Genomic DNA, 25809 nt, shown 5'->3' with positions numbered 1-25809 from the left:
CTGCAGGGACAAGCGCTCCGAGACACTCTCACTATGCTGGAGAGCGTCTGGAGCAACCATGGGACGAGTTCACGCACCCAACTTTAAAGAGTTGGCGCAGTGAACAAAGACTTTTCCCCTTTTGTTTTCATCTCCTTCACTCGGGGGAGTGGCGCGCACTTTGGATCGTCACGCAGGATGTTATTACTGACGAGAGTGGGAAAGCCGGGTATAAAGAGCGTAAAGTGTCTCTGATGAAAACCACCTCCTTCTATCCGCCACACAAAGGGAACCACGGAACAAGTTATCTCTCCCCCGCACCGCCCCCCCACGCGCCCCACGCCATCGTTTTCTTTTTTGGATGTCATAGTGGGGGGGTTCTTTGAAAGACATCATGGATCACTTCGCAGCGGAGTGCCTCGTCTCGATGTCCAGCCGCGCGGTCGTGCACGCTCCGAGGGGCAGCAACCGGGAGATGAAGCCGGACAACCCGTCGCCTTCCCCCATGAGAAACCCGGAGGACGCGAAAGAACCCGTGGTGAAGGACAACTCCTCCCTGTACGTGGTGGCGAGGATCCTGGCGGATTTTAACCAGCAGACACCCGGCGGCGTGCCGGGCGAGCAGCCGAAGAGCAGAGAGGAGAGCCAGGCCGGCCTGACGGAGGATGCGAACTGTGCCACACCTACCATCACCATCTCGGATTCGTCGCTCAAACAAAGGGGCAAAAGATCGAGAGGTCGCGACGAGCCCGAGTCGCCGCAGAAAAAGCACAAATGCCACTATTCAGGTTGCGAAAAAGTTTATGGCAAATCGTCGCACCTCAAGGCGCACTTACGGACGCACACAGGTCAGTTCATTGCGCATGTGCTCTTTATACTTGCGTCTTTTGCTCATTGAACCTGCTTGTCATTGTGTGTACGTGTTTCGCTTGCTTTCATTGTTCCCCTCAACTTGGGTCAACTTTCCTTTTTTTCTCTCCGTTGGCGAGGAGGGTGGGAGCCGAAAATAGTGCCACTCCCACTCGCAGCTCTCCCGGAAGCTGCAGCGCCAATGCAACGCACGCACAATGCACACTTCCGGCTCTTGTTTTCCGTCTTCTTGCTCTTTCATGTGCTCATGAATCGCCAACTTCATTTGCGTCTCCACGCGAAATGATGACAAGAGCATGCTAAAAGTTCAGCAAGTGCAAAGCATCGCTTGTGACCTCCTCAAAGGAGATCCACATGTTTGCATTCCTGTGGATAAGCCGCACGAGGAGGGGTGGTCAAGGATGTAGATGCGAGTGAAATTGAGGGGGTTGATAAGAGCCGTGTCTGCCCAAAGCCCTTTGTTGTGATGTGCCACGCCCCCGCTAGACAGCCTGCCAGCTGATCTGGCCAGCAACAGACTCAACGAGCTGAGCCCAGACCAGACTGAGGAGCCTCGCCTCCTCTCTGCAGCTCCTCCAAGCCCTTCCCTTTCCCTTCACACACACGCATGCATCCCGCCCCTTTGCAGCACGTATGACACACATGCACCATGTAATCGCCACTCTGATCTCACAAAGGTGATTGTGTTGAAAGGGAAGTCTCATTTTATATCAACCCCGCCTTGCTTTGTGAGCAGATCATGCGCCCACTCATTGTTGACAAGCACGTGAATGGCAAAAAGGGGTGATCACTTATGCTGCTTGGCTGTGATAAACAGGCGAATACATAATGACCTAGTTATTTCCTGTAATGACTATTGTGCACTGTCATGTTTGCTTTGAACTCGCGTCAACTTACTTGACAATAAGCAGCAGCTTGACAGTCGATTTAATTAGCCACAGTCATATATTCTTTATCCTCTGAAGAGTTCTCCATTTGTCTGTGTTTGGGCTTCGGTTTAGTGAGTCAAGCCACACTCGTCTGTCAAAGTGAGACTGACAAGTATTTTTATTTATTTATTTTTTACATCACACCAGATGTCTCCTTTCATTCATCAAATGATGTGATAGTTGCGGCAATGAGCATGGCTGGGTTCTGTGTACAATTCTGGATCGTCTGTTAGGGCTTCAGGATTTCTTTGTGTCTATATCTCAAATGTACATCTCAGCCCCTTTTTGCAAACGTAACTCGGTATTGGCGCGCGTCTCATAATCTGTGAGAATAACGAACCTTTTCCGCTCATTCCATTGGACGGGCACAGAATGTGGGTCATCTGAGTTCAGCCGAGCTGCCTCAGCCAACCTTGCAGTGCTTTTCACACAGCCAGACTCTGGCTGTGCTTCCCTCCAGACCCGATTAGTCGAGCGAAGAGAGCGCGGATCGGCAAGTGGAGTCAGTTCCAGCCTGTAATTGCAGAGTGGGGGGGACACTTTTATAGCCTCCCAACAAAGAGCGCCAAGTACCAGACGTTCCTACTTGTGTAAATGGCGTCATTGCGGTCTTTGTTTATGCGAGTTGGCAATGGAAGAGGAGCTGCCACCAGATCTACACTCTCACTTGAAAAGCTGTCATTACGCTTTCAAAATTAACCAAGTAGCAATAACATTATAAGTAACAAGATTTTGTTGTATTTTTGTTCCACTTTTTGAAAGGTCATGTCAACTTCAAAGCATTTACACATAGTTGTGTTAAGCCATTTCCCAGCTACTCAAACGACATTCTGGGTTCCTTCTTGATTGGGTTTATTGCTGTTTGTTAGTTTCTTGGATTACACAAAAGTACTTACCAGAGTGTCACGAAGGTTCGTGACGGCCTGTACACGAGCCAAAGAAGCACCTATGGCAGTTCCATGGAGATTGTAAAGCAGATAGAGGATAAGAACATTAGATGTAAATAAATATATATCACGGTATAAGTATGACAGCTCTAAAATTAAATTTTTTGAAACATTTGGGTAAATAAATAAACAGTATTTTTCCCGCTGAATGTGATCTATTTTTAAGTAAAATATAGAATATTTAGCACAAAATAAATGTTCATCGTGTTAAGTTTAACTAAATGTTAATGTTCATCTTCTGTTTTAATTATTCTTAGTAAATCACAGTGTCCTATCATTGGTGAGCTGGTATTAGAAAACACTCATGGGCTACTCATGTTGTCCTTTGGGCTAACTAGTATGCACTGGCATTTTTTTTTTTTGTCAGGTTAATCAGAGCAAAACGGCATCTATGTTTGGAGCTTCTGGTTTTGCTGTTTTTTTTTGGAAGAAAAAAGTTAATTGGGGGCGATTAGTTTTAAAGAGGTGGCCTCGTTTACTCATCTGTGTAAGCAGGCCAATTATATTTTACCCTGCTAGGAAGTCACCTTAAAAAGAAGAAGCTCATCACCTGTGACAGCCATGTTATTGAAACCTTGACTTCTTAAAACCACAGTAAATCATCAAACCGGTAATCGGCCCACGTCTAGCGACGGCTAACAGGATTGTGATTATTCCTACCCTGCAACATGGGAGTTTGTATTTGTTGACAGTGTAGCTTTTAGCATAAAATGACTATAAGGTATTATGTTAGGACACATTTTTCTTGTTTTAAATATTCCTCGACTATATTCCAGACTAATGCACATTTGATCAGAACGATTATGCTAGCAATTAGGTAAAAGCAAGTGGTTCTCAAACCCATCAACAATAGCAATAATCTTCAAAATGTTAAAAAAAAAAGAAAAAGAAAAAAAACCCTCCAATTTCCAGCTAAATCAATGGTGACCAAAGTACGGCCTGGGGGCCATTTCCGGTCCGTTGACCATTTTTTAGCGACCCGCTGCATATACAAAAAATGTGATTTAAGTCGGCCCCTCAATGCTTTTGGATGTGGTTGTTAAAATTGTGCACAGGTGATACCAAGTATCGGTAGTCGGGCCAATACCCGGCCTTAATGCAACGTATCAGTTCTCTTTCTGGAACTAGAAATGAAAAGAATAGAAAATTCATGCATTTAAAAAAAAAAGAAAACTGCTATATTGGAATAGATGGTTGTTGTGGGGTGATGGGGGCGGGGGGTCCAAGGTTACCAGACAGCATTGGTCTGATCTCCTAGTATCAGGGGCGGGGCTCCCGTGCAACATATCCTGTAGCGTACAAAGCAGACATGAAAGGTCATCTCAAGTTTATATTCAGCTTGTAAGACAATCTTGAGCTTTAAGACAAAAACTCTTCCCAATGATGAAAACCGGCTTTCCCATGAGCCCCCCGTGTTGTTTTGTGGTTAGCGAGTACACGGTGTAACTGCGTGCATGCCTCATTACTGTGCTCTGGTTATGTCATACAGTTCTGCTATATTCCAAAGGAGACGTGAACCCTGACAAGCTCATTACAAGTCATGTCTTCATAAAACAACAGTCTGTGGCCCCCTGCTAAGTGGCCTCACAAAAGACCGTCTTGACAGTGTATAGGACCTCTTCAAGGTCAATAATTCTTGAAGACAAAGCGCCTAATGGCATATTTTACAGCTGGTTTGAGGTTTTGTCTGGGCCTCTTTTGTGGTCTGCTAGGGCTACCTCCGATACAGGGAGTTGCTTGTAAAGCTTTTTTTTTTGGCCCGCTCTAAAAAAAAATAAGTGGCGGCACCTGGCAGTATAGATCCACTGTCATTTACAAGCCCTTATTCATGCTTGCCCTCTATTCCTGTACACGTGTGAAGCTGCGATTAGCGTTGGCCATTTTGTTTTAATTATCACAATTTCCACACAGGAAAAAGGCGAAACAGAAAGAGATTATATGTACTGCAGCTCTTCCAGCGGTTTTAACATTTGGCTTGCGCCGCGACAAAGAGCGCACAGTATCCCGAAGTGGCGGGGATGAGGTAGCTGGGGTGGAGATGGGGTTTTCCCGCACTTGCCTGAGTCTGGGACTCGTCCTAAATTAAAGTGTTAGACGGGCACAAGAGGTCAGTGTGTCTACCTGCCACATGGCAGGATTTACACCCCCCTCCCCCCTCCCAGCTGACCGATATTTTTCGCCTGATGTTGTCGGGAGAAACTCAGCAGTTTCCTGTTTCCTGCAAACATGAGGTTTTAAGGAATGCTGGCCGCATAGTTTAAGAAAGGAGGAAGATTTTTTTTCTCGCATGTAACAGAATCTGACCTCTGCAGTGCACCTTTCATAGTGAACCAAGGAAAAAACACTCAGGTTCTTCAGTCTGGCGTCACATTCTAACCCAATGCCCCTAAAAATATTCCATTGTCATTTTGTCCATTGCTTTGCCCCAGACAAACATTCCAGCAATGAGTGAATGACTTCCAACTTTGCACAAATTCTAATGACCAGCATGTGTTTGCTATATTCAAGCCACCTTTCCACAAATTTGCAAGTTTCAGTTCGGATCACCATTGTTGGACTAAGACGGGTAAATCCTGAGCAGGTTTATATTTTCCATGGGCGGGGATGGGCAGCACTGCGTCATTGTAGCAGCCTAGCGACAAGAGAAAACTCAAAACCTGGACATGATCTGTATGAACAAGGCACATCAATGACCAATTGGTGGACAATAGTGCTCACATATGTAGAAAGAACCGCACCAAAAATGGAATGGCAACTTTCAAAACACGCCACAACCGACTGAACCAAATCTTACTGCGTGCTGGAAAATAAGGCTTCAGTTCTTGCAAACGTGCGGAACTCCAGATGTGATGTGGGAATTAAAAGGAACAACTGTGGTCACAATGTGGATACTCTGTCACATCAAATGCTAATTTGTGGCCAAAAAGTAAGTCTAATGTGGAATGTACGGGTAAGAAAATGTTGTGCACTTTCGCTAACTGTAATACAGTACATTAAAGTTTCTTGAGAAGGTTTGAGTGCAAGCGTATGTTCTAATTCTTATTTTGTGTGCACATTTGACCTACTTTGTAGTCACAAAGTACTATTTTATGCTTAACTAATTCTGACCTACAAATTTAACAGTGCCATTTTGTGGTCACAAATTAGCATTTTGTGCACATGTTTTAGCTATATTGTGGCTCCAGTTTTTTTTTGTCTGTGGCTCAGTAAGGAAGACTTTTAGGTATATATTTATATTTGTGCATCCATCTGTCTATCTCGTTTATATTTCTAAATGGTTGGAGCAGGTGGTAACCTCCCAACTTGATTAGTTAGTACCATTGTGGTTAAATTGCTAGCTCTTGTTGGAATTCATTGGCTAGCTGTGGTTTTAAACTTGATCCATATGAAGTGTGCTTAGAATGAAACTTACTTTCCTTTCTTTTTTTTGGTCCTTCCTCGGGTCTCCTGACGGCCTCATGACTCTGGCTGGAAGTGTTCGGTTTAGGTGAACGGTATGGGATTTTTTAAATAGGTTTTAAGCGAACTAATGAATATACACACACTCGCACACATGCACTCACCCACATACAAAAAAGAAGAAAAAAAAGAGAGCAATGACGATGACATGTCAAATCGGTAAAATAACCGAATGAACAATACTGAGCTCTTCAGGGAAAAAAAAGAAAGAATGAAACTTATATTTTTCGTTTACATTTCTTTTTTTAAAAAAACTAAAGCTCCATTGAGCCACGACGTCATTCCATCAATTCAAATACACCGAACATAATGTTTGCTTGACGTCCGTGCAGCTGGATGTTATGTGTCCAATGGAAACAAGGTATTAGTTAATCCAGTTGATCCCAGGGATGTAAATAACACCAAAGTGGAAGCCACTGTCGTGCCTGTTCTAATCATGTGGTGCCGTATTACTGCACCGTAAAGGACACACAAGGCCTGTGCCACATGCGACGGTCATATTCTAACCTACATACAGCCTGCACACTTTAGAGCTAACTGGATATTTCTTGGCTAATGTTTTAGCATCAACCCGATTTAACTGTGATTAAGCGGCCAAGCACGCACGATGGCCACTCCTAACACAGAAAAGGCTCCTGTCATTCCCTTCCTTGGCCACGCTGCTTTCAATTGCCCACAGGCTTGTGTATTCTTTAGGTACTGTAGCACTGGATTATTCGTATAAAAGCCGCTCTGTTCTTCCTACCAAGCGGCCCCTCCCTACAGCCTGCAAGAGAAAAATAGGTGCCGGAGCGTGTTGTGTTGTGGCGGCGAGGACTTGCGAGGTGGTGTTCATTACCAAGTGGCGGGAAGAAAGGGATTCAGACCTGTGGAACACTGCGCACTGTTCATAAGCCAACAAACCACTTCTTGCACGCGAGCAGCGGCTCCCGTCGCAAAAAGACGGGAGAGCGGCCAGTGCGGCGGGGTGGGGGCGGGGCGAGCTGTGGTATACATTGACTGTCAATGCCCTCCATTGATGTAGGTCAGTTACTGTATTCAGCTGCATCTGTGGCTAATCTGATTACCGTTCGAAGGGGATGAGACCTCTCAGGCAGAGGGCACCCCCTGTTGGGCAATCAAGGGGTCCCATCTGGGAGTTCTGGGTTCTGACTCGGTCTGCGTTGAAGATGAAAACTTTGTGGAGTATTTCGTTTCTAGCAGGGCCGCATATACCTCTTTGACTGCCAAAAACGTTAAATAACGTTTAGTAAAATCCTAGGGAGGAGTGCCAAAGACGTTAAAAGACGTTTGTTTCAAAACAGAGGTGAAACTAACCATTTTCTATTGTTGATTACTGAAAAACGGAATAAGGTAGAAACAAACTTTTTTTTCTGATGAAAGATGAGAGTCCAATCTTTCATTTGGTAGTATGCGTGTTTCCATAGTCCAAACACATAATTTTCTGTGGACCTTGAAAGATCAGTCAAAAATGCTTAAATCGGCTGGCACCCACGGCATCCCTTTTCTGAAAACGTCTGGCAAGAGATACTCACTATGGTATGTAAGGCGTGTACCCTTGTTGTGGTAAACCATGTGCGTTTGTCTAGCACGTTGGGGCGTGGCCCTCTGCACAAGGTGAGGAGAATACAATGGAAGTGTCAAATTTCTTTGGTCCTTCCTCAGGTCTCCTGACGGCCTCACGACTCTGGCTGGAAGTGTTCGGTTTAGGTGAACGGTATGGGATTTTTTCATAGGTTTTAGGTGAACTAATATACACATAATAACTAACATACACATACAAAAAATATATAAATAAAAAGAGAGCAATGATGATGTCAAATTGGTAAAATTACCGAATGAACAATACTGAGCTCTCCAGAAAAAAAAGAAAAAAAAAGAAAAGGAAGTGTCAATGAATAAGGACACATAATCGACCTGGTTAACAAGGAAGTCCTTAGTGTTTGTGTTATTGATCGGTGACCAGAGAAATAGTTGGAAGATGTTTTTGTTTGTACTGGTGACATCGTGGTCATCGCTAGGATAATGGTTCACATATCTGACGTTTGGGCAGCAGCAGTGGGTTGCTGAAAGAAAAGTAGTATTTGTGTCAAGGAAGTGTGTTGAATACATAGTACTGAGAGACTAAGACAGTGGTGTCCAAACTCGGTCCTCGAGGGCCGGTAGTCCTGCAGGTTTTTGAGGTTTCCCTGCTCCAACGCACCTGTTCCAATCAACAAGGTCGTTATCATGCTTATGCAGAGCTTGCTGATGAGCTTCAGCTGTGTTGGAGGAGAGAAATATCCAAAACCTGCGGGACTACCGGCCCCCGAGGACCGAGTTTGGACACCACTGGACTAAGATCTTTGCATCTTAGGGAGGAGCTAAGAGTCTTTGTTGCTTTGAAAAACTTGCAGACACAAAGCCGTCATCTCAATGCCAGCCCAGGAGTTGATGTCTCTTCTAGATACTCGCCGGGATCCAAAATCTTTTTTTTTTTTGTAATATCATACATGCCATGGTCCCAAAAGCAAGCAGGACTGACGACAGTAGCAGTTGAGTCCTGCCAGAGCATCACAGGAGATGGAATCCAAAATCGTGTGAGGTCTATACATTCCAGACTTCAGGCTGCAATTGACTGCAAAGGATTTTGCAATCAAATATTAAAAAGTGAACGTTTTTTCCTTAAAAAGTGAGAGGCACATATAGAAACTGTTGTAATTCCTGCACCTGATTCGGGTCTAAATACTTTAAAAATTAAAGCTGAAAGTTTGCAGTTAAAGCACGTCTTCATTTCATTTCAAATCCATTGTGCTGAGAAAGATACAAAATGTCCCCCTATAGCATTTGGACATGACTGTACCTGCCTTCCATTTTTCAGTTTAGGCGATAACTCTCGTTTTCCAAAACTTCCACTCTGAGATCTGCGTTTGAAGGCACCAGCATGCCGTTGTCATGTCATCAACAAGCTCGTCTACGCAGTCTGTTAAAATGGCGTTGGACAAACTCCCTCCACTTAAATACCATCAGGTAGAAAGCGAGCATTATCTCTGTCTGTATCTCGTCTTTATCGAGCAGTGCTTGAGGCCTCTCAGGGTTTTTGCTCTCCTCGTGGGCTCAGTTGCGCGACTCATGTCGGACTCCCATCAGCAAAAACGAGCTGCGGGTCCCAACGTTTACGGCTAATGGGGCATCCCTGCCTACACCTGCCTCTGCGGACACGCTGTAAACACACAATAATGGCTACCACTGTTTGCGCGTCCTTAGTTAACCAGGATTGAAAAGATAAGGAGACTGCAGGTTGTTTCAGCAGGCACTCAAGGCGGAAAGCGAGAGCCCACTCAAACTAATTGAGGCAAATTTGATGAGCTGGCCAATGCGGGCGAGCTCATCCCTGCCGCTCCCTTAAGAGTTAAGGGGATGAAGTAATGCACGGCTAAGTGTATGCAGGAATCGCGCGGTCAAACGCAACCTCGCTGCGCGTCTCCAGACTGAATGTCAATATCCCCGTGCGGTGCGGCTCGAGGGAAGAGCGTTACGGTTAGTACCCGCGCTCAGCCTGTCTGATTGAAATGCATTACAGGAGCGCTCCTCCTGCTGGGAGCCCGGCAGCCGCTATTGTTCACAACCGGACAGGCTATAAGGACCACAAGGACCGGCAGCCTATTCAGTAGTCCCTCTCAATAACGACAAAAGATAATAGATCTCCGTGTTTTTAGAGTCCTCTCCCGAGAAGCTGGAGCTGACCTGACCCCGCCCCTTTGTCGCTGGTGTTTCACACGCTGTTACATATAGGGGTCCAAGATCGATAGATACAAAGAATAAGGGTTGTGGGATACAGTAGAGTAGTGTATCAAGAACACCATCAACCGAGACCGAGGCATTATGGAGACTAGAGAGTATCAAGACGGAGACCGGATCAAGGCTTTTAGAGGTCGAGACCGAGACAAGACCAAGACAGTATATATCAAAGAAAAATCACAAAACAGCAGAACAAAATGATAAATATATTAAATAGTACTCGCTGGTCTCGAACGGTCTTGATCCAAAATCCAGTCCGCCCTGACCGAGACCGAAGTCAAGACTGAGTAGAAATGGCTTAGATTCCGAGACGAGACCGCGACCCTTGACGAGTGGTCTCGAGACCAAGACCGATCTCGCTACGGTAGACAACCGTGGTTTGTTGTTGGTCTGATTTTTAATTTAGGGATTTTTCTGTGTAACCGGTAGTAGTCCGTGTTCTACATTTTAAGAATCTTCCCTAATAGGTACAGTAAAGTTCCTTTTGGTCTGCTGTGCTATTCTTCTGATTGGTGTTCTGAATCTGCTGTTGGTTTCCATTGCAATGTTGCGCCTACTTTGTAAATAGTGTGATATCCCGGCAGCACAGAACTTTCCACTCAACTAAACCAAGGAGACGAACACATCATGGCACAAAAATGACTTGCATTTTCTACTTTAACCTTCAGAAGATTCAGCTCGGTGTTGGGGAATACTAAGTGTCTAGCTCCACCCTACACAATTAACATAGTACTGACTGCAACCACAACGTGCTTAAAAGTGTCCCGGAATGGGTTGGATACTGGACCTCACAGTCTTCACCTGACAGTACCAAATGAGACTGCTTTCTAGAAACTGACGGTCCCAAGGTACAAAAGTCAACGGAACAAAAGCAGTCATTTTGACCTGGCTACCCCAATGACAATCCCTGAGAGGTGGTAATTCCAGGTCCAGGAAATAAAAACCCATAGGTGCGCTTCTACTCAACTGGCAGGTTAACGAGCTGCCAGCTAGCAGAAGCATCTGTGGCTAAAGCCAAACCGTGGCAGGGATTTTACTTTCCGGACCTGGCTTGAAGCTGTTGTTTTTATGTTGAAGAAAAGAAGCCAATATTTGGGCTTGATCATCATCTCAGTAAGGCACAAATTGTGAGCTGCTAGGGTACGATCCAGAAGACTACAGTCCCATAGGTTGTCTGCTGGCAAAGAGGCGGGCTCCGGGTTGTTTAGAGGTCATAGTCTGCTGTAAACATTTATCCGTTTTTTAGAAGTGTGCCAAGACCGACCGCTGGAACTAGTCTCTCATTTGTTACCATGCTGACTGACCAAGTGGATTTTTACACATTTTCCTCACTCTACAAATACGTTGGTGGTTGTCACAAGTTGCTTTCATGCCCAAGGACACACCAGGAATGTTATCTGCTCCCATTTGATATGCCGGAGCGTTTTTTTTTGTTGGAGCAGGTGACCGCGCCGAGTTGTCGCGCTGTCGCTCACGTCAAAGAAGTGATTAGATCTCGCCTGTGCTTGGGAGCAGGCCGGATTTCACGGCTCTGGTTCAACCCCTTTCGGCGATGATCCCCGCGTCTTAGGCGTGAATGAACTAAGGATGTGGGGGGGACGGTCCGAGATAAGCTGTTTATTTACTGACCCAGTGGCCTCAGAGTGAATGCTTATATAACTGCAGTACCTGTGACGTAATCACGTTACATGGAGCTCTAGTGTACCCCCCCCCCCACGCCCTCCCCTCCCCTCCAAATGCCAGTTCTTGGTAGAGGTACAGTTGGCGTCACATGATGTAACTCTTTTTAAGGTCAAATGGGTCACTGTGTTCGTTAGGCAATTCTTCTCTCAGCGCTAACTCCTCCCCGCGCTTTCGAACTGACACATTCTGAGAAAGACCAACCACACCCTGGATGTGGCAAACAGCCAAGGATGGGGCAGCCAATCTGTGTGTGTGTGTGTGTGTGTGTGTGTGTGTGTGTGTGTGCGTGGTGTGTGCCAGTAAGAGAAGTTGGCCTCTATCTCTATCACGGATTCAAATGTATGTTTTCACAGACCCAAAGGTGACTTGTCTTCTGTGTCTGTTCAGTTATTTTCCCCCGTGCGCGCTGCGTTCTTAAAAATCCAATTAGAGGTAGTTAAAGGTGATTTTTCTTCACGGATCGTGTTAGCAATGTACTGTTGACAGTTTTTAATAAATATGTCAAAAAGTGTCTTTTGAGAAAAATGCACTGGGCAGAGCTTTCTCGAAATGTGTCGACATATATGGACAAATGACGAGAGAGAAAATAGCCACTCCTTTTTTTTGTTTTTTTTTTGTTTTACACTGACTGCTTAGTCAGCAGTTTTTTCATCTATTAGGGCTGAGGCATTTAGTGGAAGGGGTGCTGTTATTTGTGAGTTTTAACCCTGGAGAACCCACGGGGTCAAATGTGGCCCCTATAAATTCTGCTACTCAAATAACAAAGACCTGTTTGTTTTTTTCCAGCAGTGATTTTGTCCCTGTGTTCTTGTTTCCATTGGCCAAAGTGTGTTTGTACATTCAAAATCCAGTTCTAAAATGCAACAAATAAAACAAAAAAATTATATTGTTCAATGTAGTTGTGTATTTGATTGATTATTTTCTTAAATTCTAAATAGTTTACTGACAGTTTTTGTTATTCTGATTTTTCGAAATGATACCCCTAAATCCCAAAAGGGTCAAATTTCGCCCTAATCCTAAATTAGGGAATAAAGGGTTAAAATTGAAAAAACATATATTTTGGTGTTCAGTGAACTTATAGCAGTCATTTAAGGTATAAATCATAATTTTCCAAAGAAGAAAAAGGTTCTTGGGTTCTCCAGGGTTAAAATAATGTTATGACATCATTGGTTTGGTAATTCCTTTCTCAATAAATACCCTGCGACTAATTGAGGAAGTAGGGCGTGTGAAGATACCAAATACACTTTTGGTTCTCTTTTTTGGAACACCTGAACAGGATCTTTGCTCTTTTAAACGGATGATATCCAAAACCACCCTAAAATTCTTGCCTTTGTGCATAAATGGCCTGAGAGTATCGGAACGAGTGAATTGGTCTTGTCGCATTCCTTACAGACAAGACGCTGACTAATGGCTGCGTTTGCACCCGCTCGTTGCCTTATTTCCACTAAGGATCAAAGTATCTGTTCCCTTAATCTTGCAAGTATTCCTGGAAGTTCCTCTCGTGAAAATCCCACATTATGATTTGGGCCACCGCATTCTTTTTAAGAGGCTAAGTCTGCCGTTAAATTTATCTCAATGCCAGTTGGTGCGAAACTGAAAAAGGGTCAACGTGTCCATCAATTGCCAGTAGTGACGGAGCTCTAAATAATTTGAAGCGTCACAACGGGTTGCCGTTGGATATCCGATGCTTCCATCGTGGCTGTAAATGACTCGGGGACATCTCAGCCCGGCTCTCTGGTGACTGGTTAAATATTAACGCAGTTGGATCGGTTACACTGGTTACTGAGCGAGCCTTAAGCAGCCTGTAGAGCTTAAGCTCCACTTTTTTAGCCACTCACTCATTTTTTTTTGGCAGTGCCAGGTGGCCACGCCGGCTGTTCCCTCTTGCTAATAAGGTATGAAATCAATGAAATAATGAATACACACACACACTCGCACGCACATACAAAAAATAAATACATAAATAAATTTAAAAAAGAGAGCAATGATACGGAAGCGTATTGCATTCACTTAAAAAAAAAAAAGTCCTGTTTTTCTGACATTTTTTTGGGGGAGCGTTGTTTTTTTGAATAATTAAAAAAAAAAAAAATTCTACAAATATTTTTTTCCCTGTTTTTCTGAATAATTTTTTCTCCTGTTTTTCTGGATAATTTTTTTCAGCCTGTTTTTCTGAATATTTTTTTGACCCCCCCAAAAATTCAGTAAAACTGAAAAAAATATTCTGAAAAACAGAAAGAAAAAAAAATACTCAAAAAAAACAAAGCAACCCAAAAAAATTAGCCAGTAAAAAATGAGTTTTTTTTTTTTTTTTTTTTTTACAAGTGAATGCAATACGCTTTTGTACAATGATGATGACATGTCAAATCGGTAAAATTACCGAATGAACAATACTGAGCTCTCCAGAAAAAAAAAGGAAAAAAGAGAAAAGAAAAAAAGGTATGAAATCAGACCCTCATGATGCTCATCAATAAGATTAGAGCCACAGAAAGTAACACTCGCGAGTATGTTTCCGCAGGTTCGGATTATTTACAGCTTTGAATTCTGTCCAGAAGAGACGCTCCAGCACTTTTGCATTGGCCGCCATGAACATCTGAATGGGAAGAATTCAGTCGTAAATTAACGTGGAGCCCATTTGAGCCCGCGGGGAGCAAGAAGTGGGAAGGACCGAGTGGGTTTGCCTACAGCTGAGGTGAGGCGTCAAAGAGGCAGGAACACACAGAGGGCTGTCTAGACTAGGCTCTTTCTGCCTGCACGTTTGGTTGCCGTGTGGCGGGGGCGGCGTGCGAGGCGGCAACTCGCCTACCGACGTCGTGTTCCTTGACACAACGCTGGCATCAGGTAGCGCACGAGAGGAGAAGCAACTCTTTCCATTGTGGCCTTGAGGGAAACCGCAGAACAAAGAAAGCATTTGGCAGCCTCGCTCTCGTGCGCTCATTTGTCACGGCACCTTTAAACATGCAAGCGTGTTTACTTCTTTTTCATCACACACATATAGCGGGTGAATAAAGGTCACGCAAAAAAAAAAAAAAATCATAAAAATGTGCTCTGTGGTACAGAGAGGGAAATATGACTTTATTGTCAAGCAAAAAAAACATGGTCAGGCTGCATTCAAGGCTCCATATACACAATGTTTCCACATTATATAGAATGGAGGGAAACCACAAGATATATGGTACCATCTGGCTTTGAGTAGATTTGTGTCAAAGCCCACTTTTATTGCCCAACGAAGGGAGGGGTGGGTGTAATTTTCCCATGCACTGACCCACAGATAGTTACACGCTGGAAAATGGGCGGGGCGACCATTGTGAATGCATCTGGCGAATTCAACGGCGTCGTGGTAACGACACTTTTAAAGGCACTCCACAGCTTTTTTTCCTTTTTTTTTTTGTTCCTCGAAGGTGCCTGATACTCAAATATTTAACCCCTTCGAAACACTGGAAATAAGATAAATCTGTAATCCAAATCTTTGAATATCACAAAACCAATATTTGTCTAATAACATGACAAGAAACGTAAAAAATAATTAAATCAAATACACCATTCTAGAAAGAGACGCTGATCATGAAATGTATTGTCTGCAGATGGTGACAGATGTGGTTTACTAGTCGAATTTGGCTTGCGCTGACCAACCAATCAGAGAACAGAATGCTTCCTGTAAATGGTGAATTGGAAATCTGATTGGTAAAAAAAAAAGCCCCTTTCAAAATAGTTTAAAGACACTATAAAATAAATTCATTGGTTTGTTTCTAGATTCATTCTAAAGGTTAGAAGTTAACTGCTTGAATCTTCCCACATTTTTGTGTTCCTGATTTGTATTTATTTTTGCCGTGGCGTAGCTACTTTAGTGCCTTTGCATCAATGGATTTGGATGTGTTTATTGATAGCCCAGTTTTAAGTGGCTAACGTTCGCTTATGCTAGGCTCAGACATATTGATAACTTTAAATGGGAGGAAAGAATTGGTTGATTCTCAGGTAGGTCAGTACTGGCTCAGAATTAGATTCGGACAGTGACGGTTTTGAGGCCTCATTTTATAAACCGGATCATTGTTATAATCATTTAATTCTGGTAGAGTTGCTAATAAGATTATTGTCTTTGGTGTATCAAATTTGAAAGACAAATGGATGGTTTTATTTCCACTTTGCCAGGACTTTCAAGTTACATGGCCAGAACTATGGATTTTTAAGGCCCTGGGCAGATTAGATTGACATGGCAACACAGACACTGAAATCTGATTGGACAAAATCTGCATCTGCTTACAGTGGAAGCAGCGCAACCAAGAGAAACGCTATGAAATGATGACAATAGACTGCTGAGAAGAAATTAATCCAATTTCATGGAACAAAATTCAAAATTGAGGTTGTAAATGTAGGTCAGTGCTTCTGATAGTGTTTAAGGCAGCCAACTGCTGGTCCAGATGATATTTTATCTTTGACATTCTAACATGGAGAGGCTGCTCCACCTAATAGCAGTTGCAAAAAAGCAACCCCCCACTCCCCGCAATTTTTTATTTATTTTTTGCATACCTTTGATGCTTCCTCAACTGAGCTGTTGTCAACTTCCGGTCCTGCTTATGCGATGTTGGACCACAAGCGTCTCGATATGCGTCTCTGTGGTTTACCATAAGGAGAACCGACATGTTCTAAGCGCAAATATGAACGTAGGACATGAAATTGGATGACGTCCTTTTGTCTACCACATGGCCACTGTGCCGCCGCTTTGATGCAGAATTGATTCCAATTCCTTTTTGATGAAAGCAGATGAACACATTTTTTATCACCGCTTTTGTTTCACAACCTTATTTTTTTAAACTTATTTATTCATTATATCGTCTTTGATTTGTACGTTTATTTAATGATTGATTGAACTAAGCTTTGTAGTGAGTGGGATGCGTCTTGATGAAAGGTTGATCAGTAAATACTTCATCATCATCTTGAAAGTTGACATTTTTTTTTGGGGGGGGGGGCTTCCAATAAACAAATACACACAAACAGCAGTTGTTTGATTTCATATTTATATAGCAACTGTGATAAAATGTGTATAAACAAAGGTGCCTCAAAACAGTGTTGCCCAATTTAGTCTAGTAGGTATGACTGGTGTGTGCTCATTTTTCATTGGCTTAGAGGGCATTTGACATTTTAGCCCAAACAAGTCTGCCTAGCGACAAGTGGCTGCAATCCACAAAAAGGAACATAAGGCATTCTGTTGGTTTTGTTGTTGTGTCTACTACTGTAGATGGTGGCAATTATATCTGCTTACATTTTGGTCTGCATGATAGTTTCAACACAGTGTGGTCTGGTGGCTGGTATTTGGTTCCTCGCTTGAAAGTGGTGCTGGAACTTTTGCCCATCTTAGCTGCTAAGTGATGGGTGGAGAAACTGTCTGTGGGGGCAGTCGTGATGTAAATTAGGGCAAAAGTGCAGAATGATTGTTTACCCGTTGTTTATTCTAGCACTCTTGAGCTACTGAGATATGAATGACCCAATTTAAGATAAAGATAGCGACCTACTGTCACGTACGTTGTGTTAGGTGAAGTTATGTAAAATATTTATGAATGAAGAAAGCTATCTGGTTATTTACTCAAGTAAATTGTGTTTTACCATTCACAGTCTGTGTTTCCAAAGGGGTCACATTGTAGTCAGTCTGTGAAATACTTTTTTTTTTTCCGACTTCGCAAGTACACACTTCCTGGTTTGAAGTCAGAAAAGACTTACTTAGCATAAGCAAAACGTTGGCCAATAGTTAACAGTAACAATAGTGAAAAAGGTGCTTCAAGTAGTTTTTTGGCCACTTCTAGTTTACTATCAAACTATGCATGAAAGTCGTCGTGTATTTAAAAAAAAAAAAAAACACCCCTCAAAAAAACACCCAGTGTTGCCTTCCGCTAATGCTAATATACAAAGGAAAACGTCACTGACATGCTAACAATTAGCATCTACCTAGCGGTTTTAGAAACAGATATTTGAACACAAAGACGGAGCAACATATTAGATGGAAAATATCACCATACTCCCATTCTTCATATTGTTTAACATCTATGTTGAAAAATGAATATCATTACGACTTATTGAGTTAATGGGATATATGCCACGGAGGAGGCGGGACTTCCGACTTCTTGGTTTTCACACGTCAACTTTGTTTCCGTTTCCTGTTTGTCACGTGAGGGCCGCATCCTAGTTCTTGCGCTTCCGCCTTTGTGCCCCTCGGTTGCGCGTTCCCGTCGACGGGTACGAGTGTGTAGTGTGTCTTAAGTGTTTTTCTATGTTATAGTGTTATTTTACTTATTTTTTAGCTGTTTTTTTGGGAGGAAGCTGGAACGGCTTGTGCTAACAGCTAACCGTTAACTGCTAGCTAGCTATCACTAGCTGCTAGATTCACTTGTCAAATCACCCACTAATAACGCCTTATTTTTGTTTTGTCCAGGGGAGCGTCCTTTCCCTTGTACCTGGCCCGACTGCAGTAAAAAGTTCGCCCGCTCCGACGAGCTGGCCCGCCACTACCGCACCCACACGGGAGAAAAGAAGTTCGGCTGCCCGCTTTGCGACAAGCGTTTCATGCGAAGCGACCATCTGATGAAGCACGCCCGGCGCCACTCGGATTTCCAGCCCGGCATGCTCAAGAGGCCCCACAGCGCCGGAGTGGGCGTGGTCGGCGGCGGGATGGCGGGCCACGCCGCCCGTCCGGGCTCCCTCAGCGATTACAGCCGCTCGGACGCCTCCAGCCCCACCCTCAGCCCCGCCCTCAGCCCCGCCCTCAGCCCCGCCAGCTCGCCTTAAACAGAACTTCGCACTTTCCGCCTCCGGCGCGGCGTGTGTTCTTGTCATGATAACACTTGTGTTGTTGCACACTTGTCAGCGGCGACCCCCCCCCCCTTCTTTGCTAATCCCGCGCTTGCTGTGGTTGTACCATACTGTACAGAACTGCTTATTGTAGTGCAATGACATGTGTGATCCTATAAGAAGGTAATGCCTTTTCCAGATGGCAATATTTACATTCTCGACCATATGTCTCGACTTTTCTTCTAATCGTTTGCGTGCAACGACTCAACACGACTAGAAGAAAGACAACAGACGCCCTGATGAGTCTTATCAAAATGTTTGTCTTTTCATTGTTCTTTTTTTGTTGTTCTTTTAAAACGGGTGTTGAGAAAGGGCGCACGCATACTCTTTTAAACCGTTGGCTCAAAAGTAACCCAAATTGGGTGAAACAGCTGACCCAGCACTGGGTCCAAAAGGGACCGAGCCAATGCTGAGTTATTTATATCCAGCACATTGGGTTGAGGAATTGTTGGGTCCCGATTTAAAAAAAGAAGACCCGTGCTAATGAGTTAAAGCTACCTGGTTATCAGGATAACTGAAGAACAATAACAATGTATTTCTAAGAATGTTACGTTCATCTTCAGCACACAAAACTCAAAATTGGCGACCAGTTTCAGCTCTCCAACCCAATCTGCTGAGTCAAAAACAATGAACCCAACCTTGGGTAAAAGTAACCCAATCTGCTCAAAACCACAGCGAGTTCGGTTAGGAAAACAACCCAGCAGTTTTTTTAGTGTGCGCACACGCTAAAAAAACAAACAAAAAAAACAACACACCTCAGGATTAAAGACCGTTTCTTTTGACACCACAATACTTCACACAAATTGCACAATAAACTCATCACTTTACTCCGAAGTTCAACCGCGGGTTGGATTTTTCGCCCTGCTCAGGGATGGCCTTGCTAGCTTGAACGAATGGAGAGAAACAGTCAGTCCACACAAATACACAGTATGTCTAATATGTCAAATATATACACGTACATGTATGAACATGTACATGTGTTACGTATATACATGTTATATATGTATACATACTGCACATATATACATGTATATGCATTCAGCCTTACACAACACGCTATTGCATGCTTTCTTTTCCGTCAGCGTCACTTCTTGAAGCAAAAAATCATTTTACGCCTCTTTTGAAACAAAAATAATGCATCGCAGCTGAAACAGAAGCCCCCGCCCGGCATAGGAGTTATATCCGTCTTTGCCTTTTTACACGGACCCCAGCGAAGGGAGATATTGCCACAACCGTGTACGTTTTGACATGTCGACCGCATCCCACAATCAGATAATTAAATGTGAGACGTCAGTGCCCGTGTCTGGTTTAAAATATTTGTCCGACAGCGAAAATAGCTGTTACGGCTCTGATACCGCCTACGGGAAATTGGAGTGTTAGAGCCGTTTATAAAGAACAGCGGTGTAGAAAAATGTCGTTTTTTTTTTTTAAAGACGTTACCCCGTTCTTGCAGCATTCATTCTCTCAATGGACATTTATTGCGGCAAACACCCAGAATTGGGTTATAAAGATAGCTTTCAAAGCAGCTGTTTAAATAAAATTGGACACAAAGGGGACGGCAATGCGTGTCCCTGACAAGCACACCGGGAAAAAATAAACAACCAAAGACTAGAATAAGTGAGGCTGATTTGAAGCCTGCAAAATATCTGACAAGAAGCGTCATGAGGGGCTAGCATGCCACCCGTCTGGCTCTACCTGTCCCGTCAAGACGTCGAGCTGTCAACTTGAAAGGAACTTGGGGGGTTAAACGCAGTGCGACGTGTTGGCGGCGCTATCTGCAACGTTCAGACGGGAGAAGGCGCCTCCTGATAAAAACGAGAGGTTTATCACGACTTGAGCAGAGAAAAGGAGACACCCTCGCTTCCTGCTTATGTAAACGACCCAACCTGATGGGAGCGACGGTACTTCCTCGTGTTTCCCAGTTCGGCACATGCAGTCGTCACAAAAGGTTTGGGGTGTCATCTTAGGGTGACATTTGAAGATGGACCTAAAATGCACAAAAGTCCAACTCTTCAATTTTCAGTACACCAATTTTGCTGTTCACTTTCTAGTTTAGCTCGCCGAACCCGACTTGGACTGGATCATCCCCCCCCCAAAAAAAAAGACAAGTTGGTGACTCAACCTTTCGCAATGACTAAACGGCTTTTAAAGCTGTTCATACAGTATATTGTATTTCATCACTTTTATTAAAACAAGATTAACAGTTAAGTGGTTTGACACGAGAGGTTTTGGATCAGAATAAAAGAAAAATCTGGCACTGCATTCATCACTCGCACATTTAAACGTACATTATACTCATACGTACGCATATACTGTATGTACGTATTTATACATACAGTATAGGCTATTATACATATGTGGACTATATACTTAACGTATATGTGTATACTGTATATCTACATATATACAGTACAACGTATGTACGCATATATGTATAAATGTACGTATACAAGAATATATGACCGTACGCGGTTTCATCCACAGGTAGATATGAAGTCAACTCCCATTTTTTTTGACAATATGTTCTATGCAGCTCTTAGTCTAAATATGGTATTTTGGTTAATAGTGCATTAGTGAAATATGAGTTAAGCAGCAAAATCGACCTGTTTTTATCCATTTTGCCACTGGCTGTCGCGTGAAAATTACATCCCAGTTGCGCAGGTCTCGGGTAACAACCAATCACAGCTCAGCTTCAGAAAACAGATGCGCTATGATTGGTCGTTGCCTGAACCGGAGCAACTGTTGATGTCATCTTCAGTCGACAGCAAGTGGCAAAATGAAAATGGCTGCCCCCCGGAGATGGATAAAAAATGGCTGGATTTTACTGCATAATTCATATTCCACAAATGGAATATTAATCAGAATGTCATGTTTAAACTAGTGAGGTCACATATAATAGATTGTTAAGAAATCTTAAGTTGGCTTCCCCAATACTGTATATGAATACTTTTTGTATATTTGTCTGGTTAGGGCTTGAGTCACCTTCATCACAAGCAAGCACAGGCACAAATAAATCACAACACTATTAAACAGCTGCTTTCTAACTCCGAGCAAAAAGAACGCCTCGATAAGTCGGGCAAAAAACAACAAAAAAATCACCATCCAAACCGGTACAGTCCGCATCCTCCATGTCGCTTTGATGCCATCGCATCCATCCCGACTGTTGCCATGGCGAGTGGCGTGTACTCGCTTCCACCCTCTCCCCCGGCGCATTTTAACAACTCCGGCAGGTGTACGTCCATGAATGGCGGGCCTTGTCCCCCGGCTCACCCCCCCGCCCTGGCAGCCATCTTTTTAAAGAAGCAGCTCTTGTCACATCCCCCTCAAGACAAAACGTCCCTTAGATCCAACGCAGCCAATTCCCTTCACTTTTAGGAAGAGAAACCACTGGGGAGGAAAAAAAAAACCCCATCATTTTCAATTCTCTTAATTGCTGTTGAGCAGCATTTTGTGCAGGTTTGCATGCTTTGGTAATCCATAAACTGCACAATTACCTCAGGTTCCACGGGATGTATACAGTGTGGGTGTAACGGCATTATTTGTTCTCACTGCTGGTCAGTGTTGGTTGTTGAACGCCCCCCTCTCCACTTCTCAAGGCCCACCTGCCTCTTATGTCTTCACACCATCCTGCCTGAGTCATAATTTGGGCTCTGTGAGGCTGAAACGAGAGACCAATAAATACAAAATGTGTACTTAACTCATTCACTGCCATTGACGGCTATAGACGTCAAAAATTAATTTTAACTTTATATTAAAATGTTTTCCCACTTAATATCAAAACCTAGAAAAAAATGAGTGTACATTTTGAACAGATATAAAATTTGTAATCATGATTTAACCATTGAAGTCATGCGATTAATTACAATTAAAAATTTTAATTGCCTGACGCGATAAAAAAAAATAAAAAATTGGGGCGTCAATTTTTTTTATTGTAATTGCATGACTTCACTAGTTAACTCATGAATAATCACAAACTTTACATCTGTTGTAAATGCACAATAATTTTTTCCCCCTAGGTATTCATACTCTTGTTAACAAAAGTGAAGAAAAATAGTTAAACTAATAGAAATAGTTCAAATGAATTTTTGACGTCTATAGCCGTCAATGGCAGTGAATGAGTTAATACATGACGCGAAAGAGGAAAGATCCCTATTCATCATTCCATCCTATCCATCCATGCGCTCACTGTACCAAAACTACTTGAACAATTCAACACAAAAGGCCATTGAACAGCAGTTTGTACATTTTTACTGTCTTTTTTTTTTATATATATATATATAATTTTGGGGGAGGGGGGTGTTTTTTGTTTGCTAATGTTTCCATCATCTTCAGGTCATTTATGGTTGAATTGTTTTGGAAAAAAAATCCATTCACTGTTGATGTCAGGGTGACGGGCGCTTGCTCCCATGTAGGCTTCTCCTCCCAAATTCCTCCACCACCTTCCAGAAACGGAATGTTCAGCTGGTGGGGCGACAGTTAGTAAATGAAACTTCCTGACCTCTTATGTATATCCATTTCATTTTTTTTTTCTTTACATTTGTTTTTTTTTTCAAATTAGAGATGAGTGTTACACACGTGGACAAAATTGTTGTTACACCTCTCGGCTTATTGAAAGAGAAACACACAGTGGATTGTGGTTCAACAGAATTATTAAAAAATAAAAATAACATTTAAAGTCATGAAACGGGCCTGGAAGAAAATAATACTAAAAAATAAAAACTTTTAATCTAGCAGCAACATGATGTGTAACATGGACCTTTTTATTTTTTGACCACGTGTGGAGCAGCAGTTTAATTTATATTATTGCTTTCTTTTGAGGGTATATAAAAAGTGCGTATACTTTTCAGGATCATACCTCTTTAAAAAAAAAAAAAAAAATGTTTGCTTTCCAAACCTACGTTGTAGCTTCTGCTCGACAAGTAGCACAAATAAACAAATTATTTGTTTCTGCTTGATGCTTTTTATTCTGTAAATAAATGACTGGTTGTGTTTTATATATATATATGTAAAAAAAAAAAAGAAAAAGAAAAAAGACAACATGTCAGGGTCCTTTCACATGCTTTTGATTCCAAGTTGCAAAATGAGCCACACACACACACGCACACACACACACACACACACACACGCACACACACACACACACACACACTGTCTGTGCTGGTTCAAACTCGCGGGATGATGTCAGCGATGAAAAACAACAATGATTATCTTTACGAACGGACTTTAACCTATAAGGTTCCTAATAGCGTTGTACTGCTTAATAGTTGACTGCCTATTGTAAAAAAAAAAAAAGAAAAAAAAAAAGCATTCAATTGAATTGACTGATGAGCTAAGCATATTTAAAGCTACCACGTGGAATATTCTGGACTGATGTCAAAGTACAGGGTTGACGGATGCAACTGTGTGCCAAAACATACACGTTCAAGGGTAAACAGCTACTATCAGACATTGTACAGTTTTTTTTTTTAAGTGCTTTTGTGTCATGTACAGGATTTAATGAAGCAAATGTGCATATTCGATATACTAGGTGAAATATTTTCTGCTTTTGAACCATTTGGTTGTGTAGCTTCCTTTTTTTTTTTGTTATTTAATGTGGATTTTAGTTTCTGTATGTTACACAAGCCATGTACAGTGGACCCCCGCTAGTTGTGGGGGGACAGGGACCAGGCTGGCCTGCGAAAAGTGAACATTTCCACATAATTGACGGCTATTGAAAATATCGACGGCGCCGTACTGCGCGTAAGCCGAGGTCACTTTTGGGTCACTGATCATTTGAATGCAAATCGACGAAGCCCGACCATTCCAAAGGATTGAAAGTTGTGCTTTACGTGTTGCTGCTTACCACATCGTTGTCCTTTTTTTCTTTTTTTTTTCTTTTGGGGTTGTGTGACAACAAATGTGTCTCGACATCACGAGTCGTGCGCAAAGGTACGTTCCGCGTGGTTTCCCAGGTGTAATCGCTCCTCGTACTTCCCCTTAGGGGCCCTGTGTGGAGCCAATTAAAATGAACAACATTCAAGAGTCAAGGACATACACAGCATGTCTTCCCGCTAACAAATTACATTTTTTGTTTTGTTTTTTTGATATGTTTAAGACTAGTTAGTGAGGGGCTTCGTTCGTGGGACGACGTGATTCTTGGGTGTGGTGTAGTTGTTACCAAAGGCTATGAAGGGAAATATGAATGTTGCAGTAATTTGGTCCGGCCGAGGCCGGGCTTGATAATGGACCTTCTTTGATTCTGAAATCTTGAACAGAGCATACAAAAAATGTATGTGCGCGGCAATTGCTGGTTGTATTTTCTTTGGTTGGATGTTGCACCCCTTTTTTGAGGAGGAGTTTAGTGCAGGTGAGGAGGCAGCATAGGTGCGCTTGATTTGCCTCTCCCCTGTTTGTCCTCAGTGCAATGTCGCTCTCTTGATACCTCGTGTGCGTTTCTCCTCTGTCCATCACCATCAGTTGCCTGTTGTAGTGACTCCAAGGTGCCGCGCCCCTCCCATCCCTCTCTGGGCCCGGCATCACTCTCTAAAGTAATGTGTAAATAACTCTCCACTCAGCTATGGCCAGTACATTCTGCTATGACCTCACAGTTAACCTTCAGGTGTCTTTTTTTTTTTTTTTTTTGTGAGTTTTTCCTTCTCAGCAAACCAAAATCACTACACTCAACAAGTATTACCGTTGTACAGTAACTGGGATTCCAACCACATGTAATGTAATGTGCTGGTCTTAGCTGCTCTGCTGTACCTTTCTATGGCATTATTTTTTACATGTTAGACGATATATTGTGACCATGTCCTATGCAAATATGAAAAATAACAAGATTGTTGAATAATGTATGTTGTCATAACTCGTATGCATGGAATAGTGAAGTTTACATTTGGAAATAAATTCATAAAATATGCAGCTCCAACTTGTTTCGACTTGTTTTTTCTCCACCCAAGCGTCAAGTGTGGCGTTAAGTATGCTAAAAACATAATGGATGGTCTGCGGTCTGTCAGGAAGTCAAAATAACAACAATGTATGTGTTATTATAATGGCAGGAGGGTTGTTATGGTTATGGAATTGTCATTAAAGTTCATTTTTATTTTGTTTCTAGTTTTACTATTAGTTTTTAAACACCATGGTAAAATGAAAAGAAAAAAAAAAAGCAACACACTTCTTACCTAGCGTTGTGTTTCAGCTGTGTTAAGAAATATGAAAAAGCAGGAAGCGAGCCAAAAGTCAAATACGCAAAACTGTCGCGACGTCATCTGAAACTGTTTTTCTATTGGCTGCTGCTAGATGACATCACTTTCTGTGCGACACACTTTCAAACGTCCTTTTAATTA

General features: G+C 42.7%; 1 protein-coding gene across 1 annotated transcript; it reads left to right on the top strand.

Moving 5' to 3' along the window:
* On the top strand, positions 1 to 25391 carry klf13 (Kruppel like factor 13). Its single transcript, XM_077568828.1, has 2 exons — positions 1 to 827; positions 18069 to 25391. Exons 1-2 carry the CDS (start codon positions 374 to 376, stop codon positions 18419 to 18421), a joined length of 807 nt encoding a protein of 268 aa, XP_077424954.1. The 5' UTR covers positions 1 to 373; the 3' UTR covers positions 18422 to 25391.
* The last annotated feature ends 418 nt before the right edge of the window (positions 25392 to 25809 follow it).

Source organism: Vanacampus margaritifer, chromosome 6 (genome assembly GCF_051991255.1).
Source record: "Vanacampus margaritifer isolate UIUO_Vmar chromosome 6, RoL_Vmar_1.0, whole genome shotgun sequence".
NCBI classification, from domain to species: Eukaryota; Metazoa; Chordata; class Actinopteri; order Syngnathiformes; family Syngnathidae; genus Vanacampus; species Vanacampus margaritifer.
Note: the sequence above shows the minus strand (reverse complement) of the source record. Positions and strands in the feature narration are given on the sequence as shown.